We start from the raw sequence: 13,600 nt of genomic DNA, 5'->3' as shown, positions 1-13,600 counted from the left end.
TCGGTTGGAATTGCTTGCACATGTCACGAGGGTGGTAAGCCAAGTCTATTTAATGTATGTTTGTCTTTTTCTTTCATTATACAGTCTTGATAAAGGAGGTTCTCTCCGAAACGTTGATTTCATCATTGTAGCTGCTTGAAGTTATTTGCGTTTCTGAGTGCCTTTCCATTTTCACCTTGAATATATATATATATATATATATATATATATATATATATATTTATTAGGGGTGAGCGGGTTCGGTTTTACTCGGATTTACTCGGATCTTTAAACGGCATTTTATTGGCTATCGCCTATCATGTGTTTTGGATAGCCAATATAATAAATCCGAATTTGCGGTAAAGTGGCGATAAGAACCGAGTAAATCCGAGTAAAACCGAACCCGCTCACCCCTAATATATATATATATATATATATATATATTATATGCACAAATACGAGGTCCGTCTAAAATGTTTGGTGTATGGCCTGATATATCTGTATGCAACGCTTGCAACAAGGTCACTCATGCGCGCTGACATGCATGGACATGTCTGGACCTTCCCCCAGTCGGGGTTTGCCCGAGGCCGCCACTGCACTGCCATTGCATTCATTTCAACAGAGTGTCCCGAGCAGTGTGTGCGTCGAACAGCAATGGAGCAACGACACAACATTAAGTTCTGCTTCAAATTGGGTAAATCAGCAACGGAGACGCAGGAAATGTTGGTGAAAGTGTACGGGCAGGATGCTGTGAGTAGAAAATGTGTGTACACACATCGTACACAATCGTGCACACAATCATACACACAATCGTACACACATTTTAAACGCTGCTAAGTGGTGGGATGTATCTCGTTCAAAATGTGATGCTTGGTACATTTTGCCTCCGGGGCGTTCAGGACTACTTCCCACTGTAACTTACTGGTCATAGGGAGGGATTGATTATGGCGGTATGTACCTATGTACGTTGCAGAGAACAGCTTTCCCGATAAGAGCTGTCCTTTGCGATGCCTCCAGACAGAGGGACATCCGGGTACTACACCTAGAAGTCCCTCTGGTGTCTTTCTGCGCATGCCGTGGGGGGTGATGGGAGGGATTCGATTGGATCCCTCAGTGGGAGCATCCCTGAAAGAATCCCATAAGCTTCTATTGGGTAACGCTACCTGAAGATGGTGTTACCCATTGGGACCATTCCAATGCTTTGTACATATGGCATATGCGGTGTAACCCTGTGAAAACTGTTGCCCATAGACTCTAAGGGGCCTATTTATCACAATCTGCATCTCGGGTGCGGATGGAATGTGAAACAAGAATGTATTAAATATTGCGTGCAGGGACAGCTCTGTACCTGCGATTCCTCTTCACAACTATTCAGGGTATTTTTCGCAAATAAAATCCTGGCAGTGCACCCGCGCATTCGCCATCCCCATCTCCCCCCCTCCCTGCACAGCTTACACTTACCTCCGTTCAGGATGACCACTGTACAGCGATTAGATGACCGGGTCACTGAGGAGCTTACAGGGTCACCGATCACCGGAATGGAAGTACTGTAAGTGTGTGTGGGGGTGCTTCACTATGATCGGTGCTGCGGTCTATCAGACATGCCGGCTGATCGCTGAAGCTTACTAGGGGCTCTGCTTTCAGGGAAGGCTGAGCTAGAGTAGGTGAGATGGGGAACACTCTGCTTAAGCCATCTCCAGGTGGTGTTTGTTATCTCAGGGCTCCCTCCCTGTATTTTTTAACAATAGTACATTTGAAGCAGGTCGCATTTCCCTTTACAAGTAGGGGAAATGCGTTCTGCTTACTAAAAGACTGCAAACTTAAGTGCTTGGAGTAGTTTTATATGAAAACTGCTCCAAAAGCCCTTTGATACATTTAACTGATACTAAAATAATCTTGATAAATGGAGCCCTAACTGTGACAAAGAGGGAGATTTATCATACCTTCTAAAGAAGACCAGTGGAGATGTTGCCGATAGCAACCAATCAGCTATTATTTTATAGAATGAATTAGATACATTATAGCTAGAATCTGTTTGGGTGAGGACGGAGGAGAGAAGAAAACACAGGGAGAACTGCGTATGCACAGTAGCACACTTGGTTAGGTTGCAGTTTGCACCTCCAGTGGTCCAGGGTTCTAGTGCCCAGACAGAAAGGGAGACAGGGCGCAGTACGCTCTCCTCCAACACCCCTCTCACTCAAGGCAGTCTCTGGTTACATGATAATGACATAACCATTCCACATTTTGGATGCCTTATCTGTAACCAAAAAATACAGGGTGATATGTAAAGCAAAGCATAGCATAATGCATCAACATATCAAATGCATTCCAGTCCACATTTTTGTAGAAAGGCATTTAGAGCATTTGACGTCATATATTTAGTTAATATAGGTTTCCCTCGGAAGTCACATAAATCACTCTAAGGTGCTATCTACCAACTCTCTAATGATATGGTGTCTTATGGCAATGTGCTGAGATGTACCATGATGTTTGGTGTTTGAAGACAAGTCAATTGCACTTTTGTTATCACATGGAATGTTGATGATATTATTTAAATTAATACCTAACTCACGCAAAGTCTACTTCAGCCACAATGTATCTTTGGCTTTTTCTATAAGAGCCATATACTCTGCCATATACTCTGTCTCGTAGTGGATAAGGCAAAGATAGGCTGTTTTCTACTTGCCCAGGTGACAGCTCATCCTGACAAATCAAATAGGTATCCAGTGTAGGAACGCCTGTTGTTTTCATCGGATTCCCAATCGGCATCACAGAATGCTTGTAACTCCACATTTCCAGTTTTAACAAATTTTAGCTCTAAGGAACTTTTACCTTTTAAGTATCTGAGGATGTGTGTAATGGCTGTCCAATATTCTCTTCCAGGGTCAATTGCAAATTGGCTTACACAGCTGACAGCATGGGTTATATCTGGTCATGTGCCAAAGCTTGCATACATTAAAGTTCCAATGGCACTTTGGTAAGGAAGTCTCCTAATTTCCTCCATCTCTGCCTCTGTTGCTGAACACATAGGCCCGTATTCAATTTGAGTCGAGCCGCGTTAACTTAACGCGGCCCGGACTTAACACTGGCTTCGCCTGTTTTCCAGGCGTTAAAATATCGCGCGCATGCCCGCGTATCTTCGTATTCAATTTGAAAGTAGGCGAAACGGGACCCGGCGATACTTGGATCGGCGAAAGCAAACAGGAATTTTTGGGAAAAAATTGTAGGACCCCCCTAAAGATGTCCAGACCTCGGGGATCACTATGGGTACCCCCGTTTTTGCCTGCAGAAGAATGTCGGGGTTTTTAAATAGCCGCGGCTGGTGTTTTATTTCCCGCATTGAAGAAGTGATGCAGAAGAGCATTTAGCTTTTTTTTTCGTTTTTAAAAGTGGTCCCATCAAATTTGGGGTACATGAAAATGGGTACTACCATATTTTTAATTCTGCAAAAATACACCTGCCGCTACTCTGCGCAATAAAAAAAACACCTGCCACATACTTGGGGACCCCACCAGTATTAATTTCGTTAGTTTGGTTTTTTGTTTGACATTTTTTGTTTCTGTCACCCCCAATTTTTTTTTTTTTCTTTTTGGGGTGTCCCAATTTTATTTATTTTTTTACATTTTTTTTGCAACATTTCGTTTTAAGGTGGCATTCCCAAAGGTACAGGCTAATTTTTATAAGCCTGCACCCCTAAACCCCAAATCTAAACTTTATTTCACCTGCTATAGTTAATTAAAAAATTATCCCTGTTTTTTAAAAATGACCCTTGACCCCATTTACGAAAAAAAACGGGAATTTTCGGGAAATATGCCTGGGACCCCCCTAAAGATGTCCAGACATGGGGGATCACTATGGGTACCCCTGTTTTTGCCTGCAAAAGAAAGTCAGGTTTTTAAATAGCTTTACGAGGTCTTTTTTCCTGCCGCGGCTATTAGAGACCCCGACTTCCTTCAGTAGTTAAAAATGGGGGTACCCATAGTGATCCCCCATGTCTACACATCTTTAGGGGGTCCCTAGAATATTTCCCGAAAATTCCCGTTTTTTTAACCTGTAAAAAAAATTTGTAAAAATTTACAAAAAAATGACATAAGATCCCCCCCCAAAAGCCAAACCAGCCCCAGGCTTGCCAGCCAGTGGTAGTTTCTAAAAATACGGGGAACAAATGTCTAGGGTTCCACCGTATTTTAGAAACCAAAACCAGGCTGCAGGGACTAGTGCTGGTTTTAAATATAGGGGGCAAAAAAGATGTGGGGTACCCCCTATATTTAATTCCAGCACCAGACCCAACCGACTGGGGTGTAATGCCACAGCCCGGAGACAAAATCACCGGGGCTCCAGGTCCAAAGCATTACACCCCAAGTCGGTCAGCGCAAGCCGGTGATCTCGGGGGAGTCGGGGACCACCCAAAAAAGGGTCCCCCCTCTCCCGAGCACCACAGGCTTACGCTGAAGCCTGGGTCTCATCCCCATACCCCTGGAGAGGTGGGTATGGGGGTAATAGGGGGGCCAAATAATGTAACACTATTGTACTTTACAGTGGAACTACAAGTGGCAGCATGCCTGCCATTTTGCAGGGCACCTTTATTTTCACTGTAAAATAAATAGTAAAAAAAAGACAAAACATACACGCCGTAACAGTATAACTTTATTACACACACCTACCCATTCACAAATACTTACCTATACCAGATGAATCTGTCCCCTTCTCCACGTAGAATATCCCAAAAACATGGCCCTGCAAATAAAAAATCATACTCATCTATATCCTGGCGCTGGTCTCTGCAGTAATCCACGTACTTGGCAAAAAAAAACGACTACACGATCCACGACACAGCTATGAGTATGTGTGTTGCCACACATACTCATAGCTTCCGAATGCCAGCTGACGGCACATCCACGGAGCTGGCAGTCCCGAGAGCAAATCAGCGGCCGTGCTGACTGTAGAGCGGCCGCTGATTGGCTCCGGCTACTGACAGTTCCCACGTGGTGTGACTCGCCCAAATATTCTTAAATATAGGGGGTAGCCCACGTCTTTTTTGCCCCCTATATTTAATAACAGCACTAGTCCCTGCAGCCTGGTGTTGGTTTCTAAAATATGGTGGAACCCTACACATTTTGGTCCCCGTATTTTTAGAAACCACCACTGGCTGGCAAGCCTGGGGCTGGTTTGGCTTTTGGGGGGGACCTTATGTCATTTTTTTTGTACATTTTTACTACTTTTTTTTACAGATTAAAAAAACTGGAATTTTCGGGAAATATTCTAGGGACTGAAGGAAGTCGGGGTTTCTAATAGCCGCGGCAGGTGCATGAATGCAGCTTTGAATAAGGTGATGCAGAAGAATATTTAGAAGTTTTTGGGGGGCAAAACAACTATGGGCATCAAATTTGGGGTACTTAACAATGGGGTTCAGCATATTTTAAAGTTGCTACAGTGACTTAAAAAAAAATGTGAAAAACCCACCTGTCGCAAACACCTGCAATCAAAAAAATACTTGGGGCATACTTGGGGACCACCCCAGAGTAAAGTTCGCTATTTTTTAAGTTTGTACCCCAACTTTTTTTTTTTTGCCCCCTTTTTCAAAGTAAATTTTTGGGGTGCCCTTAATTTTTTTTTTGACACAGATTATCTTTGGGGGACTGTCTGAAGGCTGCACGGGAGTTCCCAAAATGTTGCACCCCAAAACCCCAATTCTGCACTTTTTAACGCCTGCCATTCATAGGCGATACTTTACCGCCTATTACATTGCATTGACTTAACGCCTAGGCAGAAGTCTTTCAAATTGAATATGGAGGAAAACTAAAACAGGCGATAATGACGTCATCAGCGATAAATTACCGCGAATCCGGACTTAACGCCTCAAATTGAATACGGCCCATAGCTTTGAGATTTTCACACTTTTGTCAATTGGCGTTCTGACTGTCTCGGCATCTGTCATTCCAAATTTGTTGAGCATTGCATCAATGTAGCCTTGTTGGTCTATAGTAACAGTCCCAGCATTCAGATTTTGTATGATCCTCAGACCCGGCAATTTGTGTGCTGGCCCAAGGTCTTTGAATCTGTCACTTAGGGCTCTATTTATTAACATTATTTTTACTAAAATAAAGTGAAGAAGGGTGTTTTCACACCCTTTTCACATTATTTTAGTATCACCTATAGTTATTACAGGGCAATTGGAGTAGAATTCGTAAAATTCTACTCCAACCCCTAAGTATAACTTATTTTTAGCAAGCAGATCGCATTTCCCATAATTGTAATGGGAAATGTGATCCGACCAAAGTTACTAAAAATAAATTGACAAAAAATACCTAAAAGGCAGAGCAGAGCCGGGAGCCAGTCCCAGTGATCAGCTGTGTGGTCTAAACAGACCGCAAGCTGATCACTGCAAAAAAAAAAAAAAGTAACAAAAAATTCACTTACCTGACTTCAGGGACCAGTGGTCGGGGATTGGTGACAGGGGCGGGGCTTAGAGTCGGGGGGTAGCAGCGGTGACCGGTCGACGCATGTGCGGGCACTAGTCACGGTATTTTTGGTGAAAATATCGTGATTAGAGTGCGGAGGGAATTCGCAGGGATAGAATTCGCAAGCTCTGTCCCTGCAAGGGATTTGTAGTACATTCCTTATGATGTTGCCTGAATTCGCAATGCGAATTCAGTCAATAATAGCACACTACAATCTGCATTACAAATGCGGATTGTAATAAATAGAGCCCTTAGCAACAACTAAACACAAGACTGACAGCAGCATCCCGATGTTCAGGATCCCAGCAGGGGCCGGTAAGTAGCCTAACCCTCCCCCCCCTAACCCTTCCCCGGTGGTGCCTAACCCTAACCTTCCGCCGGTTGTGCCTAACTCTAACCCCCACTCCCGCAGCCTAACCCACCCTGGTCAGAGCCTAATGCTAACCCACCCCGGTGGTCCCTAAACCTAACCCCCCCATCCCTTGCCTAACCCTAACTGACATACTTACTATCAGGATGCCGGCGGTTGGGATGCCAACGTCGGTATCTTGATCTCTTTGAGATGGTGGCATTCGCATTCTGAAGGGTGTTGCGATTCCACTGTCGGTATATTGATGTCCTGCATCCCGTCCACTGGCATCCTGATGGGATCCCCCCTAGGAGACCTAGTCTCCTATGCCATAGTTCCATGGACTGGTTGGAGTCAAAAGCTTTAGAACACTTTTCAATATCCAGGATATACAGTTGTTGCCACCGGGTTACTGTTGGAACAGTCTCTCTTATGTTGTACAGAACACACTGACCCTTTGCGAATTGGACCTTGTATCACTTCTTCTCCAGTACACTGATAGCAACCAGATTGGTTCCTAGATCTGGCACAAATAACGCATTTTCAATGTCTGTGACAACTGTTTCGCCTTTAATTTTTAAGTGTACAGTAATTGTCCCGACTTTTGTGGCATTTAGTACTCCTATTCCCCTGACATTTACAGGATTATATGGCTTTCATGACTTGAATCCACTGTCGCTACAGCTGAAGTGCCTTGTGGCTCCTGAATCCATGTACCAACAGTCTTTGCGTTGACTCTCTGCTACATTAAATGCTGATTCATTCCTTATGTCACGCTTGCATGATGAAGTACCACTTGGTTCACTTGCTGTGCGTTTTGAGGCCTTATAGCCCATTTTGTGACACTTGAAGTATTTGTACTTTGACTTTGGGTTTTTATGCCCTCTGACATCAGAATACAATTCTCAGCATTGGTCTCTACTGGTATGCACTCTTGAAACTGCAGTAACTTGGCCCGTACAGTCTGGTAGCTATGTAGTGCAAGACTCCAAAGCCACTAGTAGGAAATCATACTTTGGTGTAAGGCAGGGGTAGCCAACCTCGGTCCTCGTGAGCTACCAACAGTTTACATTTTCCAGACCACCTAGCAGGTGTACAGGTGTATGCATTACTAACTAACACATCTGAAAAGATCCACAGGTGGAGCTAATTATATCACTTGTGATTCTGTGAGGAGACCTGCAAAACTTGCACCGTTGGTAGCTCTTGAGGACCAGGGTTGGCTACCACTGGTGTAAGGAATTGCAGAATCGCCATTGCAACCTCCTCATCGTCCACTTGGTTGCCTAATGAAGTCAATTGCTGAGAGATAAACAGCAATTTATCAATATATTCATTCATATTCTTGCACGCACTCAGCTATATGCCAAATAAAGTACACCTCGGGTTGATTTCTCATTAAACGTTTGTCTTCATAAGATCTGTAAAGTCACCCACAAATCACGTGCAGATGTTTGCCTGTGGATAATGGAATATATATGCTGTTCCACAGCTAAGCCTATTGTCCCTATGCCTTTTCTCGCTGTTAACTGCATTCCCATGGCAAACTTCCATGTGGTATAGATTCTGAGTCCATTAGTTTAATGGAGCTCATACTTGCCCCTGCATGGTACATTTTCACTTTGTATGAATAAAAAACTTTTCTGTACTCTGGGGGTCATTCAGACCCGCTCGCGAGTGCAGGACGCTCGCAAGCGGGTCGATGTTCCCCCACTGCGCATGCGCACGACGATCCATTTATTATATGTTACTGCAGCCTCTTTTTTGGTATTGTAAATATTACTAGCATTGAGGAGAGGGGGCTGGGCCACCATGAGGTGATTCACTCAACGCGAATTGCATCATCGGTCGCCCGTGCCACATACTAGAGAGACTTGCCCACCCGATTTTCAGGAACCTCCCATCCATTCCAAGAGGGACAGGCAAGCAAGAATTTGACCTTTTTGGTTTTGCAGGAATTAAAGTGGCATACTTTCTACTTTTGGTAGAGGCCCAAAGAAGAGTGATGTCAAAATAGAGTTTCTATATGAGATAATGTTTTAACAGCAGCTGTCCACTGTAGTGGTCTCTATGCATGAAAGGGTTAATTCACAGAAGTCCTATACAATGTCATACACAAATCTCTTCAATCCACACACTCTTCCTGTTTTCTTTTTCTAGTTAAGCATCCAAAACTATGATCAAGTAAAGAAATATGTATTAAAAAAAAGTACCTTAAATGTGTAGGTGAGGACATTGTCACTTAACCTGAAGAATTCTCTGCTGTCCCCGCTGAATACTTTACGGCATTGCCCCCCAAAACTTTTTGTGTGAATGACACCGCTCTTTGATTTTCGGGTGATGATATCAAAACTAGGAGAGGACAAGTTGAGAGGACACGTTGAAAGGGGAAAAAAAGGCTTTATTCATTTTCATAATTAAACAGGGGCTCCATGTACTAAGGGCCTGATTCAGAGCCGCTCGTAAGCGGCCGCTCGTTCGTTCCGAGCAATGTTTGCCCAACTGCGCATGCGTACGGATCGTAATACGCATGCGCGAACCAGTCAGTGCGGCCGAAAATCGGTTGTTCGCTAAATAGCGAATGCCTGCTATTTTGAGTGACAGGAGGAGGCGTATGTGGGTGGTAACAGGGGAAGGTGCTTGAAAACGGGGAGTGGAGATCCGAACGCAGGCGTGCTTAAAGGTCAAAACGGCGTTTTATGGGTGTGCATAATTAATACAGCAGCGTCATTGACCACGTCACTGGGTTATTTTATAGTCAGAACTGCTCACAAGATTGCGGTAGGAAAAAGCAACCACAAGAATAGCAAGCAGTTCATACGCTGGTCGATGTACTCGATTAATCTAATAAATAGCGGACATGACGTAGAATGCGAGCGGCCAGGGGGCGTAGTTATCCAAAAAACGACCGCAAGTTTTGTTCGCTCATTCAGACATAGAGGCGTGAACAGACCGCAAAGAGCGAACGGTTCATTTGAATAGCCACCCCTTTTTTCTGAACGAACGACCGCAAATAGCGTCCGGCTCTGAATGAGGTCTTTAGACTCCACTTACCATGGAGAAAAAGCTGCGCTTGCTTCACCAGTGATTCATATATACAATACTGATTGGTTTGTCATTGAGCATGCGTGTAGGACGCAGTACACACGCGCAGCATTTTTTTCCAATTATGCCCGCACAGAGGGTCCATTTGCAAAGTGAGTGGCAGCAGGTAGTTAGCGTTCGTGGGAGGTAACAGGGGTGGTGGTTAGGTAAATGAAGGAGTGTCTGTCTGTTTAAACGCCATTTCATGGGCGTGCATAAATTAGCTATTGCAATCTCCTTCACAGCATGAAAGCTCTCATTGTGTCAGGAGAGGCGCAGTGTTTAAGGCTGGTCAGACTTACAGCATGTGCTGCATGGCTGCCCGATCTGCATCGACGTTACCGATGTTTACGATGTTGTACGTTGTTGGACGGATATGAGAAGGCAGCAGTGGGCGTCCTATCTTAGCAACTGCGGTCAGTGAGAGAATGCAGTTGCGATTGCATGACCGATCGTCTCTGGGGCGGTACACCTGTCAAACCGTAACGCAGGTGTCCTAAGGCGAGCTCAGGGAGGACAGAATCCTCCCGTGGAGCAGAAGGGCAAAAATAGCTCAGCCGAGGAGATTGCACGGTTATGTCACCCCCTTGGCGGTATCAGCGGACAGCAGAGACTATGGACTCACGCTCTCTCCCGTTTAGCTGTAGCAGCGACTGCCAGTGAGACTCTTTTTTTTTCTCATAACTTTTTTGCCCTGCGGCCAAGTGACACAGAGCTCACTGCCTGCTTCTTCACTGAGGAGAGTCAGATAACTGCAGCTGAAGGTGACAGCTGACGGTAAGTCAATTCGAGAAGTGATATGTACAGCCAGGGATGGACTGGGGCTCTTGATCAGCCCTGGCATTAAGCTAGTGAAAAAGGAGGCGTGGCTTTACCTCACATAGGCGTGGCCTCACCTCAGGGGTGCATGATTAGATCTAACTCGGGGGTGCCGCGAGTCACTGGGGCTGGCTATGCGGCACACTCCCGTCTCTCAGGTGGAACTGCTCGGCTAGGTTTCAAACAGACCAGACCGGCCCATCAGGCCATCGGCCCTTCTGGCATTTGCTAGAAGTGCCAGATGGCCAGTCTGGCCCTGTGTATAGGGATTTTCACTGTTTGTTTTGTTGGCCCCCTTTTCTCCCCTTAGTACATGGAGCCCTATGTCTGGCCTTGACAGTCTTTTATCTTACATATTTATCTTATTTCACATTGGCAAGTGACAAATACATTTTATTCAGTTACCTCTTTTCTATAGGTAAATCTTTGTTGCCCTGAGATATGACAGCCAATTGGCTTTGAGAACACAACAAATTAATAGAGCTGAATGTATTTGCTGTCATATCCAAGGGCAATGGATGAGTCCCATTTCATTAGCATGGTAGGTGTGGTGGTAGAGCAAAGATGTTATGATGAAATAAGTAAGCAAACCGCAGAGTAGGGCACTACCTTAGCCAGAGAGGGGACATAGAGATGTGCCATTTTTCACCCATCATGTTTGCACCATTTGGCATGAGATGCTTGGCGCAAGCCGGAGTTGCCCGGGACCTGGAGGCTCACTCGTGCCACATATGGTGTATTGAGGCTAGGTGTACAGTATGAGGACACATCTGTATGTACATATTGTCAGCTGCTGTTTTATGAGATATATAGTATCTGGACATCATTCTCTGGAGTTTTCGCCCAACTTGTTAACTAAGGGGACTATGGGGCCTATTCATCAACTGATAAATGGCCCGCATTTTTAAGTTACCGGCCCATTCATCATTAGGGGTCCACCAGGACCCAACCCCCGCCCCCCGGTATTCAGCAAATCGAGAACAAGCATCATCTTCAGACGGTGCTTGTTCTCGGATCCCCGCTCCTTCCTATGGGAAGGAGTTCCCGGGGATGCGAAGAGGGATCCGAGCGGATCCATCCGCCGCCTCCTCACTCCCTCCCGGCGACTTTCTCATGCGTTGCTGGGACGACGGGGAGCAAGTAAGTAACGCAGCAACAGAAGTAGCTGCGATACATTCCACGGGAACAGCTGCTTTTCGGAGCAGTTGTCCCCTCACCGGAGCAGTGATGAATTGCTCCGGTGTCAGGCTTCCCCCGCTGCGAGTTGGATACTAAAGTATCCCTCGCAGCGAGTTCAAAACTTCATCATCGGAGGCCATACGGCCTTCGATAATGAATAGGCCACAATGTATTAATAATTGGGGCAATCTGTAGTGCTATGGATATTTTCATTTTGAATTAAAATATCTTCTCTATGTAGCGATAACTGTTGTCCCTGCAAGTTACTTCCCCGGCATATGCACAGTGTCAGTTGGAGGCTGTGGGAGAGGAATCCTAAGATCCCTCTGCTGAGAGTATACCTCTATTTTATAAAGCAGTTTACACCATCTGAAAATGGCGTACAGTAACGGGGCCAAACTCCAATAAACATCGCTGTATTGGGTACATAGGGGTCAGACCATAATCCCCATCAATAATGAGACAGCGATCTGTAGCGCTTATGCGCCTAATGCGGGAGATTTCTGTGAGAGCTCCTGCATTAGGCTATTAGTACAAGGCAACAGTTCATAAAATTGGGCAGAAACTGCAATTTATTCTTAATTTTAAATAAAAAGAAAACCTCTTGATAAATAGGCCAATGGGGACAATGTCCCCCATAGCAGCTGACCTGGGCACCCACCAGTTAGACCAACAAGCCTGGGCCTAGATTATTAGTAACCGCCCCCTCTCTGCGCCCCTGATAATCCATATTAGTTTGTGGTCATCTCTAGGGCTAGGACCCTGCAGGTAGTGATATAGCTAGCGCCTTTCTGATTGGTGCACGTCACATATGGATGGTAATATCGGCATGGCTGCTATCCGCTATGTGTCTGCAACAAGTTTTACAGGTTTATTAGTTTCCCTAACAAAGTTTATGTAAGTGTGAGATACCGATACAGCTTCAGGGACTTTCAGTTGCCATTGTGTACTCAGGCCCTGATTCAGAGTCGGAAGCTCTTTCAGAGCGCTCGCTCTGAATCAGGGCGGCATTATTTTTTATTTGTGTCGGCCTCCTGGATGCTTGCTAAGCTGTGGGTGACCACCCACAGCTTTTGCGAGCGGCCAGGCGATGGTCGCGACCATCGGGCTTGCGACGAGACCCTTGTGGTAGGGTCTCGTTCATCGCAAGTCCAGTGAGTTTCCGGAAGCTCACTACTGAGGCCACCCCCAAACGGCGGCCGTTCCTTCGGGAACACCCACGTTTGGCCAGTCAACCCCCTGCCCACCTCCAAAACGGGGAGAGCTGTCAATCATAATCGACAGCCGCCCTGTTTTGGTGCGAGACCCGTAGCGACGGAGCACCCGTCGCTGGCTGTTGTCTCGCGCACGCGCACGCCAGAGCCGGCACCGACGTGCGCATGCGCAGTGAGGGACCATCGACCCGCTGGTGAGCGTTGTGCGCTTGCGAGCAGGTCTGAATCAGGCCCTCTGTTATTACAGACGTACTGTATCACTGTATTGGATATTAACATGTTTTCCTATTAATATTTTGATTATGTTCCAGTATAGTCATAAAACTGTGATGGCCTTTTCTCTTCAATGTCAAACAGTGGTTGTCTGTCTCTGTATCTAAAGTTAATACAAGAGCACTTTATCCAAGTTATGTCTTTCTTGTACAAAACCACACGTCAGGAATTATTTCATTAATATCATTTATGCTACACTAGCATGACGATGTAACATTTTGGTGGTGCACTTTGTAGGTGTC

At 45.4% G+C, this 13,600-nt stretch overlaps 1 protein-coding gene across 1 annotated transcript in view; it reads right to left on the bottom strand.

The window, feature by feature from the left end:
* The window catches only part of C7 (complement C7), a 126,711-nt gene that overhangs the window by 88,205 nt on the left and 24,906 nt on the right, over window positions 1-13,600 (bottom strand). The window contains exon 6 of the mRNA XM_088455236.1: window positions 9,003-9,141. Coding sequence (XP_088311362.1) covers window positions 9,003-9,141 — 139 coding nt within the window. The remainder of the gene's footprint in view (window positions 1-9,002; window positions 9,142-13,600) is intronic.

The sequence above is a fragment of the Taudactylus pleione genome, unplaced genomic scaffold, assembly GCF_031769625.1.
Source record: "Taudactylus pleione unplaced genomic scaffold, aTauple2 ptg000647l, whole genome shotgun sequence".
Classification (NCBI taxonomy): Eukaryota; Metazoa; Chordata; class Amphibia; order Anura; family Myobatrachidae; genus Taudactylus; species Taudactylus pleione.
The sequence above is the reverse complement of the archived record's forward strand: the minus strand, read 5'-3'. Positions and strand labels throughout refer to the sequence as shown.